The sequence below is a fragment of the Drosophila sechellia genome, chromosome 2L, assembly GCF_004382195.2.
Source record: "Drosophila sechellia strain sech25 chromosome 2L, ASM438219v1, whole genome shotgun sequence".
NCBI lineage: Eukaryota > Metazoa > Arthropoda > Insecta > Diptera > Drosophilidae > Drosophila > Drosophila sechellia.
In genome coordinates, this window is record NC_045949.1 from 2,227,789 (window position 1) to 2,250,157 (window position 22,369).

At 42.7% G+C, this 22,369-nt stretch overlaps 3 protein-coding genes and 1 long non-coding RNA gene across 4 annotated transcripts; 1 reads left to right on the forward strand and 3 right to left on the reverse strand.

The window, feature by feature from the left end:
• Positions 1-989: 989 nt before the first annotated feature.
• LOC6613072 (Golgi-associated plant pathogenesis-related protein 1) lies at positions 990-1,757 on the forward strand. The gene is made up of 3 exons (XM_002037519.2): positions 990-1,276; positions 1,334-1,560; positions 1,612-1,757. The coding sequence occupies exons 1-3, from the start codon at positions 1,079-1,081 to the stop codon at positions 1,697-1,699; spliced, it is 513 nt and encodes a 170-aa protein (XP_002037555.1). The 5' UTR covers positions 990-1,078; the 3' UTR covers positions 1,700-1,757.
• A 24-nt stretch (positions 1,758-1,781) lies between these two features.
• Positions 1,782-2,905, reverse strand: LOC6613073 (venom allergen 5). The gene is given in 4 exon segments (XM_002037520.2): positions 1,782-1,802; positions 1,804-1,936; positions 1,999-2,225; positions 2,283-2,905. Coding segments are annotated over 4 exon segments (933 nt in total). The 5' UTR covers positions 2,835-2,905.
• Positions 2,906-5,761: 2,856 nt separating this feature from the next.
• Positions 5,762-6,584, reverse strand: LOC6613074 (trypsin alpha). The gene has a single exon (XM_002037521.2). It carries the CDS (start codon positions 6,556-6,558, stop codon positions 5,824-5,826), a length of 735 nt encoding a protein of 244 aa, XP_002037557.1. The 5' UTR covers positions 6,559-6,584; the 3' UTR covers positions 5,762-5,823.
• A 14,441-nt stretch (positions 6,585-21,025) lies between these two features.
• Positions 21,026-22,330, reverse strand: LOC116800749. The gene is made up of 2 exons (XR_004361605.1): positions 22,072-22,330; positions 21,026-21,634 (listed from the first exon to the last, which is right to left on the reverse strand). It is a non-coding gene; the product is annotated as an uncharacterized LOC116800749 (long non-coding RNA).
• Positions 22,331-22,369: the final 39 nt, after the last annotated feature.

Consider the following 22,369-nt stretch of genomic DNA (forward strand, 5'->3'; position numbering starts at 1 on the left):
ATCTGTATCTATACAGCAAATGAAAATAAGAAATTAAAAAGGGAGCTCCCGGATTAATTGAATTGAATTTCAACGATTTCTTTGACACTGAATTAATTATTTATTACCAATTAATCCAATTGGCTTTAATACGTAATAACATTAATACCTATTTAATAAACTATTCTAGCCAGCTTTAAGCCCATGGCCGGGTACTGAAGTACTTAGTACACAAATCCCCATAAGTCAATGAGCTGGGCCATAATTTAGTGCCTGGCACATGAGTATATCAAACGCAATGCTATGACCCCGCATCCACCTTGCGGCGCACAGGATAATTTCAGCGAGTCAGCCTGTCCTGCGGCTGTATCCGCCTATCTGTACATCGGAGCATCGGCTTAATCTCTGCCGGGAGCAGCCATTGATTTGCATTTGCACAACTCATTAGGGATTCACACTTGAAGCACCCCCCCGCACCCCGCAGCGCAGACACACACTCACGCTTAAATAATTTAATATTCCGAGTGTTTCGACATCGAAATTTGCACTTCGATGGGCGGCGCTGCGGGCGTTTGATAAGCGGCCTCCATGTCGGCCAACTCGCATTATCCAGGCCGATTCAGTCGGCAATTAATGCCACTCCAATTGCCCGATTTGCCTGCACCTCCGAAGGGGGTAGCATATGGCAAATGGCTGGATTGCGAAAGAATCGCCGGCTCATTAATAACCAAACCCAGCGACATGCATCACTCATACGTCACGTTGGTTAATCCCATCGGCAGATGCAGAAGAAGGATGTGTGATACAGTCTGTCTAATTCCCGTCAATGGATGTGCCCGCCCGTCCTGTGAACCCGTCACCCACAGCCTGTGTTTGCGGTATCAATCACAATGATAATCCCGATGTTTAGGCCAGATTATGAGGCGGGTTGAAAAAAGGGTTTTCGGCTGCAAACAAAACATCGTGAGTGGATGGGTGAGCTATTCAGAACACAATCCTATCTTCAAAAATGTTGATCAAGCTAGCTAGCTTAAAAAGTCATTAGGCATACGTACATTTGGTTAACTAAATCACGGCACTGGGCAAACCCCAAGGAAATATGGCGAAGAGACCCGTAGCGCCCATTCCGAAAACCCACGAGCGCCCACCAGGTCCCAGGGGTCAGGATACCAAGGGCAACAATGAGCTCTTCCTGAAGGAGGTCTTCGATACCACCAACAAGTATCGGGCAATGCACGGCTGTCCCGCGGTGACCATTAATGCTGCACTCAACAAGCTGGCTCAGGAATGGGCCAATGTAGGATGAGAGATAAAGAGTATTCTAGATTTAATAATAATTTGCACCCATTTCCAGCATCTCCGCGATCAGAACACAATGGCGCACAGACCCAATCCCAAGTACGGCGAAAACATTTTCCTCTCCGGTGGAATGGATGTGACCGGGGATCTGCCAGTGGAAATGTGGTATCGGGAAATCAATAGCTACGACTTCAACAAGGCGCAGTTTGTGCCCACCGCTGGTCACTTCACTCAGCTCATTTGGAAGTCGTCGGTGGAAATGGGTTCGGGTGTGGCTAGAAAGTGAGTCTAGTGGCTTATATGGTAATCCTATTCATACATGTCTTCCAACAGAGCGGATAGAACCTGGGTGGTTTGCAACTACAATCCTCCCGGCAATGTTGTGGGTTTGTTCAAGGATAATGTGCCGCCCAAGCAATAACTCTGGGATTTTTTGATCAAAATTTTAAGTATAATAAAAGCGTAATCTAGGTCCAGTATTTGGTTGTTTTATTTATTATTTTCTATTTTAGATTGTGATGTTTTTGATTTTTTAGTTTCCTCGGCATCCAAGTCCGATTTAAGTAGAAGGAATTTTCTAGGCAGGACATTTTCCCTGAAATGATCGCTTACATTTCCAGGCGGGTTGTAATTGCACACAATCCAAATGGAAGAAACACTATGAGTAAAATTAAGTTAGTCTCGGCTTATTGTTAGTATGACTTAAAATTAGAAACCCACTCGCATGCCACGCCCACTCCCAGGAACTCCGACTCCTTCCAAACCAACTGGGTAAAATGCCCAGTGTACAAATTAAAGCCTGGCTTTAAGTAATTGTAGTTGTACTTTTCTTGGTACCAGAGTTTTAGTATTTGATCCACGGAGAATTTGGATCTCCGGACACACATTATATTCTCGCCGTAATGAGGATTAGGTCGCGTTTCCAGTTTATTCTGATCAGCCAAATGCTGGGGGAAATCAAGTTTATATTAAAATGCTTTGTATTAACTTATATTTAAACCTACATCTGCCCAATCCTGTGCATAGGAACAAAGTTTTTCATCCATTTTGAGGGGATTGGCGTTGTGGAGCCTCCGGTACTTATTGGTTTCCCTTAGTATAGCTTGTTGTATGGGCTTGCGTCGGAAGTTCGGCATTTTGTATATTTCAAATTCCTTTAACACAGAATTCTTATCTTTTTTCATCTTTTTAGACTGAATGGAACTTCTGGAGTATGCTTTGCACTTGGGAGCTGCGCATTGTAAACATCTTTTACCATGGAACCACAGGGACTCATTATCCTTTTCTGTGTTAAGTGATCTTTTTGGTGTTGATGGAAATTTGACTGGCAGTGACCTAATGGAATTTGTAGACTGTGATCTCTGGACCTCGCAGGCCAGATAATTCCGGGAATTATGGTAAATCTTAATGGGTTTACGGCAGAAGGGAGTGAGGCAGCTGCGGCACTTCTCCAAATCACGGTTGCTTGAATCGCAACCAACAAACGTAGCGTCATTGTGCTGAATTATCTGCAAAGGACATTTCTCAGCCGACTGGTCTTTCTTTTCATTCTCCATTTAATTTTATATATTCATAGTAATTTCGAGAATTTTGTAGGAATTATTTTGTATATGAAGTTAAAGAGACTGGTGGCTGGTGCTGTATTTTCCTAGACGTCCCTCGCTTTTACCAGCGCTCGTTATCACGACTTCCCTTTTTTATTAATATTAATTCAGCTTTTTCCGTTTATTTTGGCGACAATTTCGCGTCACACATCATTAATTTTAAATTTCTGCCATAAATATCAACGGGCCGTGGATGAGCAGCGGGTGGTGACGGGTCACAAAGGTGTCAAGTTGAAATTATGGTAGCAGCAAGCTCCTCTCCTCTCCCCGTGACCTCTGACCTCCGCCGAGTTAGCCTGCTTTTTGATTGACTGTTTGTCACTTGGGCATGAAAATTAAAATGGAATTTTTTACGCCCGGAGTTTTGGTGACTGTTTTTTAGCGTACTGTTGATGAATTAATGGAGATAAAAATATTTATGATTTAATTTCCATGCCGTGTTTTCATTGATATTGAGTTCGTTCGTTTTGTAAAAAATTCAAACTACTGGTAATTGAACTTTTTAAAGAAAGCAAGAACGTAAGAAGCCTTTTCTTTAATTACAATCCTTGAAATTGCTGCTTGCTCCTTGAAATTTACCTATTAAAATCTCTGTGAAATCAGATTTTCGGTATTCTACCTACACTGATTCGTAGAGCCTTAACATTTTCCGACTTGCCACTTTCCGTGCGGCAGGAGACCCCCGTAACCGTAACCGTTAACCCAATAAACCACTTTTAGGGGCGACAGGCGAGCGACTTTCGCTGTTGGCTTCAGTTTCACACCGTCAACAAGTGACAAGAACACCATCGCAAATATCCATAGACACACAGACAGATACGTATACGTGTTGCTGGCATCACGTTAAAGTTGGTTGGCGTGATGCCACAGAAATTTCAGCTGCCTGCAACAAAAGCGAGTCAGCCAGAATGGGAAAACGGTCAAAACAACAGCATAAAAATTGGTAAAATTTAAATTCACACACACACACACAGTCGCAACAAAATCCCAGCAGGAAGAAGTGATCATAAGGGCTGCCCCAAAAAGTATACTATGAATTTTTATGGCGCATTTTCGGTTTTTTTTTAATTTCCACAAGCTGGCAAAAAAGGAAAAGGGACCCTCTGGTGTCCTGATGTACGTGATGGTTACATATATTGCACCACTAAACCCATGGCCTCCCAAAGGTCATTTTTTTAATGAATAAATATGCTACAATGTAAATGATTTTAACAATTTTAACAGTTTTTTATTAAATTTCAATTTAATGTTGACGCACAATAAATATATTAAATTAGTTACGGTTTTCCTTGAAGCTCGGGGAAAAAAAGGAAAATCTATTAGGCACAAGCAATTATTAAATTTTAATTACAGAAATATATGGCATAAGCTAAGTGAAATACGAATAAAGTGAGTACTTTTGGCTTTAATATTAAAATTTCAACTCCTGAGGGAATAAGCCGCATTTACCACTTAGTTTCCGCAGCCGTCACACAGGACTCTTTGTGCCATTGTACACCTCGTCGAATGGTTAAATGCGTTCAACTGTCAAAAAGCCGCAGACAAAAGTTCAATTTAATTACCACAAAGGAAAGTGGGACAACAAAAGGTGTGCAATTTCCATGGGAAACCCAAAACTTCGGATCGCACTGTCTGCCAATGAATCCTACCGACTGCCAATGACTTTTACAATGTAATTAAGCAGACAGGGAAACTTATTTCTCACCGCCTTCCCTCTTACCCGTTAACCAGGGGTAAATGAGGTCAGGGAGGCGTGGCAGCGAGAGGCGGAGGCTGTGGGGCAGGAACCGAAAGTCGAAGGGCGATGGAAGTTCCTCTCAGTGAAAGCTTTCTTCGTTATGCATTGTAATTTGCGTGTAATTTTCAAGGCGTTGGGAGAAACGTGGAAATGCTACTGCAACAACAGCGGCAATAATAATTGCAACTGCAACAACAGCAGCAGCAACACCAACACCAACAACAACAGAAACACCTGCAACAACAAGAGCAGCTGCTTAAAGGCAAAAGTCTCATTTATTTTAATGTGTCGACGCTGACGACGTGCAAATGTCTGCCAGTTTTCCAGCAGGTTTTTCCCTTCAGTTTTTCACTTCGCCAGCGAATTTCCCAACGTTCAAATTGCACGCATATGCAGCGGCCATTGTTTGTCAGTGTGTGTGGTGCGCGTAAGTGTGTGTGTGTGTGTGAGCGGCATTCTGTGCTCGTGTGTGTGTTGTAATTATTAAGCTGACAATGCAGATGCTGCTCTTCCCGCTGATTTGAGTTGCAGGGTTGCAGTTAAGCCGATTTTAAAACAATTCAGGCTGAAATCAAAACTATGTTTTTTTGTCTTAGATGGAGAAAAAGAGGTAAAGTTTTAAATATAAGATTATAATTCTTACTGAAAGAAAATGAAATTTTAAGATGAGCTTATAGTTAAATTAACATATCAGATACAGCCATGTACTCCTTAAATATCCATTGTATCCATAGGTGGTCGTTTTAAAATCCCCTCCTGATCGCCAGTTGCATCCCTGGCCTTAGTGGCTCTGGCATCCGTGGCATCCGCTGTGGGTCAAACCCCTCATGGCTCATGGCTGACAACGGTCATAACAATGCCAATTTTAATGGCCATTACAATGAGGCTCATAACCATAAAAAATGCACAGCCATCCAGCGAGAGCAGGAACCAAAATGAGAACAACGCGGGGGAATCATGAGCATTTATTGGGCTTATGGGCCGTATTAATAATGTTCATCTGTGCCGCTCTCTCCCAGATCATAGAAAAAATGCAAAGAATTAAATTTCAATTTCGCAGCGAAACCAGCAAATAAAAAACGATGTGTGCGCGTTTTATGGGTGAGCGAAAACAATTTGACCAATTTTGTGCAGAATAAACTTTTGATTTTTTAACCGTATATTTTAAAGGTGGTTTTGATATGCTTAAAAAAGTACGGACTTCTAGCCTATTCCTAAGAAATTTATTAGCTTGACAGTGGATTCAATCCACATTTTGAGCATCGCGATATTGGCATACGCATTAGATTTACTGAGGACGTCACAGGCACTTTGCCAGGAAAGCATTCCATACAGCCGATTATCGGCAACCAAAGGACCGCCGACGAATCCTTGACAGGCGTAGGGAATTTCTCCCGCAGGAGCTGCGCAGATCTCGCCCACACTGATAAGTCTGCCCTTCATAGCATTGTTCGTCGCGCACATCAATTGATCTTGGATTTGTACATCAACTCTCAGTAGAACTTTCGATGAAGGGTTCAGGGCAGAGAGTTGACCCCAACCCGTAACGGAGGCATTCGTTCCTGGCACTAATGGTTCGGTGGCCAAGGGAATGGCCTGAATCCCTCCGTGTAAGTACAGCGGCGATCTCAGCAGGAGTATGGCCACATCATTGGGACGCAGACCAAGAACTTGCAGCCTCATCTTCTTGACCTTCAGTACAGTGCCTCCGGCGTTTTCCTGGGCAGAGCCCACTCGCACCGAGATGAATTCCAATCTGGCCTTCCTTACACACTCCGCAATGGTCAGGATGATATCCTCGCTGTATATCACTCCTCCGCAATGATGTTTGTCGTTTATTTGCACCGAAGCCTGCCAGGGAGCTTGTTCGATGCCAATCGATTTGAAATCTGCTGCTATTTGAGCAATGGAAAATAATAGAAGAAAGCCTTTGAGCATTTTGAAGAAAAACTTTCTACAACCACAAAGTAGAGATCACAGACTACTAAAAAAATCCATTTTAGACTATCTTATATAGAGTAATTTTGATATTTTTGTTTAGTCACGCCTTCGCTTTACATACGACTTTAGATTTGCTGATACAATTTTAGAGGCATATAAATTTGTAGTCAGGTTGGCATAGTAATTGGTTATATCATTTAAATTTACATATTTTTTGCTTAGGTGCTATAAATACTTTTTTGAGAGCAAATAGCTGTGAGTTCCAGCCATTAATTTCGCAGAGAAATGCTTTTCTTTCGCCATTTCTTGGGAACCTCTTACAGTAATTACGATTATCAAGCATACGCAGTGGTGACCAGCGAAGATAAATTATTTACAAAAGTGGCAAGCAAAGTTTATCTTTCGGGCGACAGACAACAGTTGCCATTTGGCTGTTGATTTTTTATGAAAGAATTATGGCCACGCCGTGGGGGTGAAAAGCCGAACTAAATGGCTTCCTGTGGCTGCAGTTTTTCCGCCTTCCGCTGCCCGCTTTTCATCGTTTCCCCCCCGTGGGAAACCTGCTGTGCAAGACGTATAAATATATTTCGCAAATTATAATTTAAGGCCTTCTGGAGCGAAGCCAAGTAATAATTTGTGTAGCAATTGTGCAACGGATTCCGCATTTTGAATTGTGAAATGGAAATGGCGGAATTGATGCGCTCTGCTGCACTGAGCCCGGGTCTTATCCTCAGCAGGAGCTCAGCTGGGAGGAGCTGGCATTGTTATCGCATCCCGAGTATATTTTCCGCGCTTTCCTCCATTTTCCCCAGTGGCGGCATATCAATGCGACTGCTTGAGAATAGCATTTTATTGCTTCAAACAACATGGAAAGTCAAGTGTTGCAGTCCCCTTATTTTTTGTGCTTTTCCGCATCCGCTCCGGGTATTTTTCTCGTTTGGCGCAATCGGTTCGGCGCAATAAATTCTATTAAAATGCAATTTGAAGGCTCTGTGATTTTAAATAATGCCAAGAGCAGCCATAGGGTTAATGCAGACAGGCGGCATCCTTGGCGCTTCGTTATCCTGGCAATCGTTTCTTTCCCTTTATATTTTTTTTTTCATCCCTTCCAACTGGAGATTTATGCAATCTCCTGCTGTTGTTTGTTCGCCGGATATTCGAAGTATTATGGTCTATCCGGAGGCTCCTTAGCTAATTGGGTTGTCAATTTAATCGGAAGTTGTTGGGGCTTATCCTCGCGGATTTGCCCGACTTTTGCCCGCAAAGTGTGCTCGCTCCTTGTGTAAATACTTGAACGAGTATGGGCAAAAACCACAGGCAAAAGAAATTGCAATTTAATTAATGCCAAGTGAGAGAGAAGATTAAAATAGTTGAAATGTCATTAGCACTGGATCCGAAAGGGATCCAAATAGGGGGCGAGGGATCAGGCTCTGGGCCAAAAGGCATCGAGGGGTTAACGTGTTGACCACACAATCGTGTGGTCACGTGATGACTTTTTGGCGCTGCTCTTGTGGTCATCATTTTAGCCACAAAAAAAGCGAGGAGATGGAGCAAGGAAACCGCAGGCAATTCGCAGACTCCGGGGATTGTCTCCGGCTTCTTTTTTCGCTCCTGTTCTTTATGTTCTGCCGGAGATCGTGTTAAAAATTCATTAGGAGTTTTAATTAAAATTCTCTCTGTGGCCCACAAAGGCGCTTTCAACACTTAGCGTTCTGACAGCCCACAAAAGAAGTTTGCGGCGGAAACCTCGAAAATAAAAATGAGTGCGCAACTTTTTTTCGGCCAGCCATTGCCCTCTCGGGCTAATAATTTTCCAGGACCCAAATGTGTGGGGAAAACTCGGGGAAATGAGTGAAAAGCAGACGAGGACAGCCTCCATATGTGACCGTCGGCACTTTACATGCATGACTACATGTCCTTTTAATATCCTGCACACAGGAGCCGCTTCACAACTTCCGCTGGCAAATAAATAAAGTGTAATAAACAAGGTAAATAAATATATATTTTTTTTTGTGCCTTGATTTCATGATTTTGCATGCCTTTTAATTACTCAAACATTTGCTATTTAATGTGAAATATTTAAATACAATATTTAATTAAGATATTAATACCTTGTAGCTAAACTACTTTTAGTTTGCATTATGTTAGCTATTTTGTAGATTCTCCATCTTTTATTGATCAAATCAACAATGTCTGCGAAATAATTGCGAACTTGCAAATTATTAACCAGTCTCATTTTGCATAATGCAGGCTGTCAATTTTCGTTATTACGACAGAGATTAGGTTTCTATTTGGAATGCTGAGATCATCATCATTCAGTGTCATCAATAATTTGGGACAACACCTATTAGCTAGCTCTAATAACGCTGGGCATTTCGTGTTTTTCATGTTATTAGAATATTTTTATCCATGTAATGGAATTCTCCAGTGAATGGCGATGGCCACGCGTCATTTGACGCATTATTGTGACATCCTGGCCTCGATTTCGGTGGGCGTGCCCGTCGACAATGCGATGCTCATCGTATAATCATAATTAGTTTTGCATAATTTGACCCACTGGCTGGTGTTTTGGCTGTGAAATTTTCGTTGAGTCCCCGAACGATATTCAATTACAAACGTTGCCAAATGTGCTAAACATTTCGAATGCCTGGCCGAAATTAATTTGTTTGTGTAACTGGGCAAACTAACACTAGTCCTGCTGCTGCTCCTGCATCCTGTGTCCTATGTCCTGTGTCCTATGTCCTGTTCCCTTGGAGGTGGAGGTGTGCAAACAAATTGCGTACGTGTACGGGCGGCGAGGTCCTTTTGGTCCTTTGGTAATTGTAATGCGAGCAAATAAACGAGCGAGTGCCACACGAATATTCATACAGCAATGGCGCACACATATGCACAAAGGACATTTGTACTCACATACATAGACAGGGGCGAATGGAGATGGAGTGAAAGGCAAATGCCGACAGGACAAATGCTTGATGTGGGTGCCTTGTTATTGTCATACCCTCGAACAGCACAAGTTTTTAATTTCAATTTTTCCGCTCGCACTTCCGCCACTTTCAGTTCCACAGTCCGAAACAAGTTGTGTTACAAATTTGAATTTATGTCCTGCCAACACCTGCGATATCCTGCTGTGGTCACTTCCATTCAGGCGAGGTCTCCATTTCGTTTTCGTCCCGATCGCACAAACTTATGCCAGCACATTAGCTACATATGACACCTTAAAGTGCTTACCTGCTCTGGGATCGCCGTGCTAGCCGGGGGAATTCCTTGATTGGATCCGGGTGTGAAAGGACGACAAGGACTTGCTAAAATTGAATTCAAAAAGTTATGAATAGTTAATAACTGCGGAGAGCAGGAGGATGCTATGGGAATGTGAACGGAGGCAAGTGGAAAAGGGGACAGTAAGACATTGTAACTGAGTGAAAGTTTCGGGTGAATCGTTTTGGAATATTTAAATTGCTTCTTGATATCAAAAGTGAAAGGTGTAATAAAACATTCCTCAAATGCTCTGTCATATGGAAATTTCGTTTAACATACTAAGCTTCCTGCTGTTTAAGCTGCTTAATCGCATATATGTGGTTTCAATGGCGAAGTGTTTAAGACCTTAAGGTGGTGCCCCCCACCCCCATAATTGTTTTAAAAACGAGTCCTTTGGAATCGCAGACATTAAATCTGAACTACAACAATGACGATGCTCCCTTCATATCGCCTGTCACATCGATGCTTAACTGGCAGTGCCCAGGGCTGCGTTATAGTGACCAGACTGGGCCGAACCCTGACCCGGATCTATCCAATCCATTGTTCCGACATCGGCTGAATTATTAATCAACAATAGGAGCGCGCAGAACAATGCCGGTGGAACCTAAAACTTTCCCTCTGTCAAATTCGGGCTCGACATGTGCGGAATCGAATATATATATATATATATCCCCATATACCCCGATACCTGACTGCTGTCAATGCAATCCACATTTACCAGAGCCTTTTTCATTAGAGCAATTTTCGTTAATTACTGCTGACTAAGGATGGGAAAGCGGGGGAAAACACTTTGTTGCCACGTCCGTAAAGTGTCTGTTTCAACTTTGGGGAACCGAATAATGCAGAGCGAGAAATCGCAGTGCGATATGCACTATTAAGATCGAAAACTTTGCTATTTAGCTACTCAAAAACTATTCCCTTGATGAGATCATTTGGTTTTATAGTACTCAAAGTTCGGGGATACTTTTCTCGCAGTGCATCAGTCTTTTCAGCTGCAGCTCCTGTCAATCGATGTTGCAGTTGCCGGACCTCGATTTCATTTCGGTTTCGCTTTTGTTTTCCTTTTCGGCATCGGTTTGGCATCTCTGACCTATAAATCATCTAATGGTCGGGACAGGTTGGGTTTTTGTAGTGTTTTCGGGCTGCGGATCAGGATGGGATGCTGGGGCTTTGCTATAGGGATGGGCAGGGGGTCATTGCAGCTCCAACCGCCCCGCACATGTGTCAATATTTGTGCGAAATGCGGCCGCAGTCTCATCGACACAAACACTCTCCATCATCCACATTCGGTTTTGGTTTTTGTGGGTTTTAGTTTGTTGCTCTGCGAGTTGCAGCAGCTTTGTTGTTCATTTTGGCCCACGCTTTTAGTTGTTTAAATTTAAGTTACTGGACAGCACACACACACACACACACGAAAAAGAAAGAAATAGAGCAGAAAGAAAGCCTGAGGTCAGAAATCACATTGAATATTTTAGCTATTATCAGCTGGCAGTCGACTTAATTTCCGTTTGTATTTTCATTGCCCAACTCAAAAGTTCGCAGCTTACATTTGTGAACAGATGGACATCTGTTTTGCACTTCATTTGTTATGGAATTGAATTTCTTGAGGTTTTCTCCGCCGGCTCCTTCTGCTTTTTGTTCTGCGTTTTTCTTCTGCACAACGTGGCGTATGGGCAACTTATTTGCCATCTGTCGTGGCTGGCTTGAGAAATGAAATGAAATCAAATGCAGTCGACTGAAAAATTGGAAGCAAGAGTTTTGAGAGAACTTCTTTTTCGGTCCTCTTTGCTCAAACTTTCGATTGGAGCAACCTTTGAGTGGTGTAAAGCATTTACCCAGCTATCAATTCAATTCAATAAAACAAAACAAACTATGTATTTGCAAACTAATCAGAAAATATGATATAATTTGTTTGTTTTGAGCAAGTTTTAATTTGTTTTAGCACTTAAGAAAAAATTGTGTTTAGCTTCCAGATTGGAATGGCAAAAAAACATTTTCATTTGGAAATTCCATTACAAACTCGAGAGTTTGCCAAATGTATTTCTTGCTTCCTGGACCAAAACAGGGCCAACAATTAAAAGGCAAATCTGCAATTGCTTAAACTTTAAACCCTGTGACCACAATCCAGGACAATGGATGGCAAAAAGAGCCCAGTGGAAGCAAACCGCAGAAGGCAGAGTGGAAAAATCTAAGAGCATTTCAGCCGCAAGCTGCCGCAGGTCCCAGAATAGTCATAAATTTCGAGCGTTTTTAACAAGGAGCAGGCGGCAAATGGGAAATGTAAAGGGCAAGCGTTAAAAAGATACAGAAAAAATAAAGGCCGGTAGAGCAAGTATCTGCAGAATAAGTGGAACAACGCCTAAGGCGTTTGCTTTAATTTACTTTTTTTCCCCCGGTTTCGGTTTCTTGCTCCATCATCTTAATGACACTTTAAAAATGCCCGCAAATGTGTAAATCATGTGCGCGCACAAAGTGCAGCCGGAAATGTAAATAGTTAATGGCCATTGAAGGCCATAAATGACCAGTGCGAAAGTTGACGCAAATATATTGTTTTTAATATGGCAGCAACTGCAGCTTGCCGCGGAAGCCGTGGCAAAACGGAGCACCCTCGTCCTGCATTTCATATTGCTAAAGCGCGAACATTAAGTGGCAGTGTCGTCCTTTCGCCGAAAGAGAGAGCGGGACAGGAAGGAAGTTAATGCAGGGCATTTGCCCCAGGATGCGTGAGTGTGGGTGAGCGTGTTATATGTATATGTGTGTGTGTGTGGGAGCTCAACATTAAAACTGGAGAGGAATATATAATTAAATGGTGAATATCGAATGGGAAATGCTCTGGATGAGCTGAACGGCATTAATGGTGATGTTTTTTAAACAAAAATTTTAAAATATTTTCTTTTCTCCTTTAAGTTTCCGCACTTCCTTTATTTTTCTTTATATCTTTTGTGAATTGTGAGTATTCATCATTTCAGATTGATATTTAAGCTTAGACAAGCGGTAAGTGACTTTCCAAGGATTCAGTAGAGTTTCCCTTTTTAACTCGTGGCAGGCTAATCCAATACCCTTTCGTGGATAGTGTACCCAACCGCTGCTCATCATCGCTAGCATCCGTACCACGCACGTAGTCCCGACCAGGAAACCCATACACTCCGAAAACTAAACAAGAGGGTGGCGGAAAGTTGGGGGAAGTGGGTACACGGGTTTTGGGGCGAAACAGCACGGGCATTAAGCACGTCGGCAACATAAATATTTTAATTTTGCTAAAAATTTGTGCTGAAAAGTCGCTTTTTTGCATTAGGAAGTGCGAGGCAGGGACTTCCCCGTCAGACACACACAGCCGCATACTGACACCCAAACACACACTAGCACACTAACACACTAACACACAGACACACACACACTGGCACGGCATAAACTAAACAAAATGGCGTCGACGAAAGGATGCGCCACGCAGCTGAGATGCTCGCTGTTGTTTGCCTTGTTTTTCCGGTGCTCTGCTGTAATGATAAGCGCTGTTAGTGTTTCACTTTAATAGGCAAAATTATGTGGCCACGCAAACCCACACCACACACACCCACCCACCCACACACACAGAGACAAAAGACTTTGACTCAAACACGGCTCAAAGGCATAAATTATTGCGGTTAACTGGCTTCGCTGGATCCGGCGAATGGAGCACGGAAAGCGTTGTCAAAGCCCGGCTGGTTGACTCCTTTTGGCCAATACTGTTCCAGATTTTGCTCCTGTTGAGTTGGTTAGTTACGGCATAATAAAAGAAATAGCTGAAAAGTGTGGAATATCACCATTTTCGTTGAATTTTTGCACAGTTTTAGTCCTGCTCCCCTTTTTATCTGAAACGACTGCAAAAGTTGGTCGAGATTTATGCAAAGAGTTTGAGCTTGTTTGGCTTGGCTGGCGATTTCTAGGCAATTTCGTTTGAACATCGATGATTAATGGCAAATTTTGGAATATAGTTTATCCACGAATCGTGGGTGCCTGCAAAAGAAATTGAATTTAGGATATATAATTAAATTTGTGATATGATTTATGGGGTTAAACTGGGGTTCACTTACTGTAAAGTTCAAAATATAATTTTTTATGATTGCTTGTGACTTGTGGCAATTGCATGCAAAGCTTTTTCCTTAATAACTTTTACATAGTAAATTGTGTAAATACCTTAAGTCCTAAGCCATTCATCAATTTAATTAAGTGGCGATCGAGTGGCCGAGTAAATAGCTTGCATACCCAAAATATTTGAAACCATAGGCTCAGCTAAAGTTTATTTAAGCTGCTTGCGGTTTATTACATGCATTTTAATTGGGCCCTAATGAAAGGCCCTGCAAATATTTGCACAAATTGCAGTTTACGAAAAAGTTGGCAATTTGAATTTTCGAATTTGCTGTTAATTGAACACTCGACTTGCTTAGCTTGTTTGCACTCCGCATTTGCTGGTCCTGCAGACAGGCCAACATCAGGCAAATAAGTGTGCAAACATGTGCTGGCCAACAAGCAAACATGGACAAATGAATGGTTAAATGTGTCACTAATTACGAAATGGCCGGCAATCAATCAGCGGCGGAGGGAAAAAGTCCTGGCCAAATGGCCGATTGGGGGACACTTAATGGCGTTTAATATTCAGAAAAGGTTCTCAGCATCTCGGGCGGCGGTATAATGTACTCAATTAAAATGCGAGCAAGACAAAGTATCCGTTTACCCAGACACTCTATCTGCGACAATTTATGTGGCACCACGGCGTATACTTAATGTGACAAATGGCCAGCAAAGCGCGGGAGTTCCAGTTTAGTGGGAAATTTATCTGTACCATTCGCCCAACTGGTTGACAGTTAGATGTTAAAACGAATCAAAAATGCCGTTTAGACCCACTATTGGAATCGAATATTTATATTTCAACATTTTTTTTCCACTAATTGCAGTGCTCACAATGGTCTTATGTACCAAAAGTCATTAGCCTGTGGATGTCAAATAATTATTCTATTTTCCACCCCCTGTCATCTGTCATTGTCTGGCATTTAAATTACTGATGACTTTAATTATAGAGTGTCGATGAATTATGTTGAGCTTTTCATGGGTAATTTGCAGCCCATTCGCAGTGAATTATGCGCCAAACAAAAAGACGACAACAATACACCACAACATATGCCCTGCCGAAATGAAATAGAATCAATTTTGCAAATCGAAAATCACTGGCAGGCATCAACATCACATGTCTGCCTGAATGGCTTGACAAATGTTTGGATTGAATACCAAATATTCGTAGACAACGGACGTCAGAAATCGGGGCTGAGTTGCACTTGAGCTGCATGTCTGGCTAAAAACCTGAAGGATGCAGCTCAGCAGCACCGACTTCTCGATACACGTCTGTCAATCTGCTCTCCAAGTCGAGTGTTTGGCTGTCTGTCATTCAATGATTGACGTGTGCGGGGCGTGTCAATAAACCGACAAGTCAAGTGCGCGCAAAATTGAAAAAAACCAACTCAAAAATGCCAGGCAATCGGGAGTAAGAAGGAGTGGTCTGGGCCGACAAGTCAAAGGCTGGTAATCCTTTGAGTGTTATTAATTTCAATTTTACATTCATGTGCAGGCCAAACTAATTTTCTTGCAAGCTTTTAATTTTTTCTGCATCAATGATGTGCTGCAAACTAACAACCAATCATGTTCAATCAATTTTCTTGATGATAATCATCACTTTAATTCGTGAGTAATTGAAAACCATAAATTTTATTATATTTGTTGCACAATTTCCCGTTTTCGGCTCCGAGTTGTTTGTACTTTGCTTGCCTCTCGGCTGACGTTATTTAAAAATACATGGCGTATACGTAATGTGGCATTCGAGCTTGTGTTTATCGTCTGTAGTTATTTGACCCCAGGACAGTTTCAGTTACCTTTCTTAATGCTAGTCCACGGTCAAAAGTGCTCAAAATTGTTAATTATAATTAAGGGAGGCGCAGAAAAAACGTTCGGGTGGACCAAATGCAATTAATTAAAGGGTGCCACTTGCTGATGGATGGGAAGCCACGGCGTATGTGTAATTTAAAATTAATTTGCGCTAAATGAGACCCACCCTTTCAAATGACTGATGGTGCTGGGTGCATGCCACATGCAATCGCTGTGCCACATTGCGTGTGGTGGAGAAACCTTGAAATGCATTTAAAATTCTTGCCACCTCTTCGCGTTCGTATTTTGACACGAATTTTTAATTGTTTCCCGTCGATGGGGGAGTGGGAAATTGGCACATTCGGTGGGCATTTTGCACTCTGCGGTTTTCTAAATAACTAAATATCTTTGGCCGCAGCCGCATTTGTTGGGGTTTTGGTTCAAGTGGGTCTCATTGAGCCACTTCTATGGCTGCCGCACCACCATCGCCCCAGCATGTGTCCCACATTCTGTGGCTCTTCTGGTCCCAAAGTTTCCAGATATTATCGCTGACCATTGCCCGGTCATCCGGTCTCTGACCAGTTTCCACTTTCCCTTTTCCCTGCCAGCAATCCCAGTCCAACCATGCCATCTACACATGGTTCTCTGCAGCATGTTGATTTATATTTCTATTTGCTGTCCAAGTGTATCTCGGCGCGGCTCTAAAGTGGGTTATGAGGTTGCCAGGGGCCATAAATTTAATTATGGCTTACCGAATGGACATGTCGCGAGCGCTAATTGTCATGGAAGTTAATGGAAGTTAACAAAACCCTCAGTATCAACTCGCACAACCCCTGTGCAAAAATAGAAAGTACATAAATATTTAAATAAATCAATCAGACAAATGAAAGCTCTTGTAAATATTTGCAGTCTGCCTTCGAGGACCCCACTCACACACATGCACGCCCACTTAAATTTATACAAAAACAATCAATTGGCAGCTCAAATCACACACACAAACACACGCTCTTTTGTTTCTCTTTTGAATGGGCTATAAATGCCGGCTAAAGAAGCGCATAAAAAAAAACCTCACCAAAATGCTTGAAATGTAAGATAAACAAACCGGCAAAAAGATTCACCAACGCACACAAACGCACTGCGCACACGTACACGCACACGGACTTTTACTCGCACACTAGTAATAAAAGAGAGTTTTCCAGCTGAACGCAAACTCACCAAATTTCCCACGCAAAGAGCGAGGTGAATACTAAGAGAGGGAAGTTTTCGCTTTGAGTGATGAATTTAGAATTAAAAACAAAACAATAAAAAGTATTTCCAAGTATATAGTTGCTAATTTGTTTACATTTCTATTTAGCGCTCTTTAAAATTAAATACTCTTTATTGTTACTGCACAGGTATTATGGCTTTATTTGTGCCACTTGTGCTTTGGAGCACGCATCGATGCAGAAGCAACAAAAAATGTAGCACACTTTTGGGGGCGAAAAAATATGGCTTACTAAAATGGCTTTATATAGTAGGTGCTCTTGACGACAAGCCGAGGGTAGAAAAACTAAACAAGAAACACAGGCACTGCAAACAGGGAAAACAAAGCATAATAAATTGGGTTTTCTTGCTGGCGTGGCTGCTGCACTTAATAATTATAATTTATGCAAGAGTCAACAATTGTGGGCGACCAAAAACGATGCCGCACAAAAGGTGCACTTTCCGCACTGGGGAAGTGTACAAACTTTCGCCGAACACTAAATTTGCATAGTTTCGTTTCTTAATTGCCCCGCAAATGGGCTTTCGTTAAGGATGAGTTATGATCCGAAAGGCCTTGCACTTGATAAGAAAATCTACGAGGCTGAAATGGAACATTTAAAGCATCGAGAACAGCATCCTACATATTTCACGGGGACATCACAAAATTAGATACAAGAACTCCTATCTCTTCACCATATTTTATTGCTTGTGAGGACGTGATGAAGTATGTCTGCAATTATCATCCAACTGATAGCCGGACTTTCGACCAGGCTCACCCATTAACTTGTTGTTCGGCCTTTTGCGAGTTTCGGCGCACAGTTAGCGGGTCTCGAATTGATGTGCTCCAATAAATTTCCGCTGGCATCGGAGTCAACGAGGTGTGCGTCGATGATGATGATGATGCTGGTGGTGGAGGTGGTGGTGGGGATCCTCTGGATCCCAAACTCCTTCTGTCCGCCCCTGAATGCTGAATGGGAACCGAAACCGCAACTTCCCACCCTTTTTGAAGCCCGCAAACCCAGTTGACACATGTTGCAGTTAACATGGCAAGTGAATGTGGCAAGGCCTGTATCCCGTGTGGAGGAGGCTTCAAATGCCAGTTCAGTGGACTCTGTTTGCGGTGCAAAGTGATTTGCCATTATAGCAACACCCACTCACCCAGGGCCTGACCCACTGACACCACCGGTACTACCGGCACCACTGGCACCGCCAACACCATCGACATACCACTTTCCCGCCCCTCGGGACCACTGTCTTTGGCACTTTGATCATTTGCCATTTGCCTGTTTGCGTTTTAATTAACTTACACCGGCTTAATGAACTTTCCAGGCCTCCACACCGAAACTCAATCCGAAAGAGGCTGCTTATTAGCTCTTGACACGGTCCCATGGCCATCCAATTGTGCTCCGGATATTTACTGGGCCATTCGCAGATGTAATTGTCGTTGCGGCCATTCGATCTGATGGCCAACACCTTGGCCATAAGGCTTAGGGCACCTCGTAAGCTGCTTAACCGCTGAGCTCTTAATTTCCAAATGAAGTTGTTCGTTCGGAGGATAGATGGGTATAATCGGGGTATTTTGATCATCTCCAGTTTGTAACCACTGCTGTAGTCGAGCAGACTTCGTTCCGAAAAGGTTTATACGAAAAAAACCACCATATTTGTTTCTTAAATGTAGTAACTTTCATTTAATATTAATGTATCCTTAAGCAAAACATCAGTAACCTCCAAGTCACAAGCATTAGTGACTAACAAATAAATTAAAATGTCATTAAGCTCTGGATACAATTTCTTAGCTCGCCAGTCCAGCCATTCCACAAACATAATTTTTTGTAATTGAGCCAGAATTCCAGGTTCTGCCATTAGCAGAAATTTTCTACAGCAACGGAATTCATAAAGGAAAACGAGGAAATGAAATAAACTTTTCATTAATTTCATCAATTGAATTTGTATGTTTCCGTCGGCGGAATTAATGGTTTCTCGTTGAATTTGTCGTGGAAAATCGCCCGCCACTCAAGGGATGACATTTTCCTTTCGACAGCTTTTCCCATTTGCACTTTGGCCCCCGGCGGGCTGTCAAATATTTGATTTGGCCTTGGTCTAAGCTCTTTTGAAGGCCGTTGGCCACTTGAAATGAAGTGGCGCCCGACACGAAAGCGTTCGAATTGTACGGGCATTCAAGTGGAATTTTAAGATTAGTGGACTGGAGATGGAGCCGCCTAATTGGGCAGCTCATTGAAGCCCCCAACTAACTGGACGCAGACGTGGCCATTGAACTTGAAGTTTGCCCAACTTCCGGCAGAGGAGAACAGCTGCTGGCTGGCGAACTTTTCGCCCACTTACGTCCGAGTTTTAGCCCCATAAATTTCCATATTAGAGCTAGCAGGAAGCTGAACAAACATAGTTGATCCAATTAACTGGCTAAGAATCACTTAGATCGAAAGTTTGGCCTGGACTTCACTTCACTTTACTTCACATCGCTTTGAGGCATCAAAGTTATCCCCTCAAACGGGTGCTCAATCCACTCTTTAAGTGTTCCGCAGGGGCGGATCCTTCTTCGAGTCCTGCCAGTCCTGCCACGCACACATGTCCCCCGTTTCATTGTCCTGCGCTCGCCGCAGTGGAAGTGGGATTGCGGCCTTTTGACGAGACAATCTGTATTCATTGCCACTTTAATATTTAGCGATGCGTAAGCCGCCGTCAGTCACTCACTCCACTGTGAAGTGATTTTTTCCCTTCCTGCTCGATCCGTGCGCTTTTACTCAATTTTTTCCAGTGCTTTTAAGTGCAATAATTTGCATTGCAACTGACACGATATCACTGCGAAGTGCAGTGCTTCCCGCTGGCACTCAGCGCCAATTGACGAAACAAACACGCTAGTTGAACATGGCAGAAAAAACCAGTGAATTTAAATTGCCAGAGTGATATTTGAATTAACACTTCCGAAAACGTACGGAATAATTGGCGCATTTTTATCATTTTCACAAAGAAATGCCATACAATCGATTTTATGTCTGTTTGGTTGGCTGGCTGGGAAATAAATATAAATATGCTGGTCGTTTAATGTGTTTATTCGCAAAGTATAACATCCTTTTTATGCTTTAATTAAGCAAACATTCCATTTTATTTTTCCGGATATATACTTCTAATTATTTAATTTCCATCACTTTCAGCTGTGTGTCACATAGAACATATTTAATCTATCTATTTTGCAGGCAAAATGAGTTGTTCATGAGATTTTTACCAATGTGAAACGGCTCTCACTCTTTGCCTCTGTAAGAAATGTAAAAGTTGTGATCTCCAAATGTTACAAGTCCCCCTCAGTCCTTTTAATCCTTTGACAGGACACCCTTCTTCTGTGCGCTGCAACTCATTAAAAATGTTAAAGCGGCATCAACAAAGCCAAACAAACGGTAAAGGAGGAAAACGCGAGGAGGGCGCTGGAAAATCAGGGAAAGATGCCGCGGCAAATGGAGGAAAAGGAAAAATCCGCGAATGAGTCAAGGTGAACACACTCACTTTGGCCCAGAGATCCGTTTTGGCAGGCAAATGAAGCCGAGGTCCGGACCTCGGAAGATTCCCACACCCACCAAACGCCGGGAAAACGCCTCATCCGCCCAACTTACGTCTCCACCCACATCCATCCACCTTACAGAATGCATTTCCTCTAGACTTTTGCCTCGTTTCCTTTGTTTATTTGCTCAGTGCGTTTCCAGTTGACTGCATTGCTCGTAGTGGGTCCGCAAAGCGTGGAAAAGCGGGAAAAATCGGGGGAAAAGGCAATGGAAAATCGGGACTTGGTGGGGGAAAATGCAATAAGTCACCGATTGGCGACAGGCTGCACAAATGTGTGGCCTAGTGCGAAAAAAATTGCGTACATAAAAATGGGTTACCAGTGCAAGGCTGCCCAAGGCACATTACGTATACGTACGTATACGTAATGCAGTTGCCCAGCGTAATGGAAAGCCATAAAAACGATTTATGGCAGTGGGAAAGAGTTGGCAACGGCGCAAGAGGGGTTAATCAAGGTCAAAATTCCCTGACACGACTTTAAGACTCTTTTATTCTCCTGGTCTTATTTTTATGCGATTTATTCCGCCTTCAATCGAATGTGATGTACAGAACTAAGAAGTAAGATTTCTTGCAATTTATTTACAAATTACTTAAGATAAAGATATAAATTCGAAGTCGAAAACTACATTTGTCTTTTCTGTTTCTCAGTGTAGCTCCCTTCAGTTTATCTCTCCTCCCCACAATTGATTGAGTTTGGGGATTTGTAGATATCATTAGCTGTCCCACATGACATTTGTGTACGTCCCATTCTGATTTAGCCATTTATATTCACATTTCCAGGGCCCCAGTCAACGAGATCTTTGGAGTCAGCCGATGCTGGGTTGCAATTAATCGTTGAAAGGATTACACGCCCCCCGGAGGAACTCTCATCTGGCCACTTAAGTGATGCTAATTTATGGGCCCAGCACATCTTGTTTGCCCGTTGTCTCCGATGAATGAGCTCTTCCCCAGGGACTTTTCCACTGACTTTGATCGTTTCGCACTCGGTTTGTCCGGTGTCGTTTTCACCAGGAGTTTTGTCGTAAGTTTTAAGCCGAGATTAGGCGCCATTGTTGCCAGTTATGTCCACCGCTGTCTGCGGCTTGTTTGCATTTGACGGGGAAAATATTACCTGAAACATAAGATGGTTAAACAAGCGTGTCAATCCATTATGACCATACAAAATTCAATTCCATAACTCAGTAAATTATTTAGTATTATGGTTTCTACTAAGAAATATTAGTAACCCCATTAACCCGTATGCCATCATCATCATCATTATCTTTCTGCCTCAATGAAAGGCATTGCAACGGGTCAAAGGACACCTTTGTGCCATCCATTTGCATCCTGCTTCCAGCCCATCAATTTCAGCTGATTGTTATTGTTGTTATGGTTGCGACACCAAACTGCAACCGCATCCGAATCAAAACCGCCTAATCAACGTGTGACTCGCACACTAATGAACTACGGCCGCCAATTAGCCAATGGCCACGCCCACCACCCACCACCCATCACCCACCACCTGCTCTTTGACCCGCGATTGACCGCAGAAGATTGAGTGGCACTGACCTGTCCCACAGCTCGTTAGACCCATTGGTATCCATTGAAGGCCCAGAAATGTCATCAGTCAAAGGATAGCGAAGCTCCTTTGTGAAGTCCTTGAAATGCTCCGTGCAGGAGGTTCTCGCAACAATGCCCCCGTTGTTATTGGTCAAACTATTCGCCTTGAATGATGGGTTCTCTGTTCTGGCTGAAGTTATTTGTATGGTGGAAGAGCTGAACAGTACGAACTCGGTGTTTGTACTGCAATATACAAATTCAACAGAAATATTCAAAAATGGAACACAATGTGTAACCAAGTGTAACA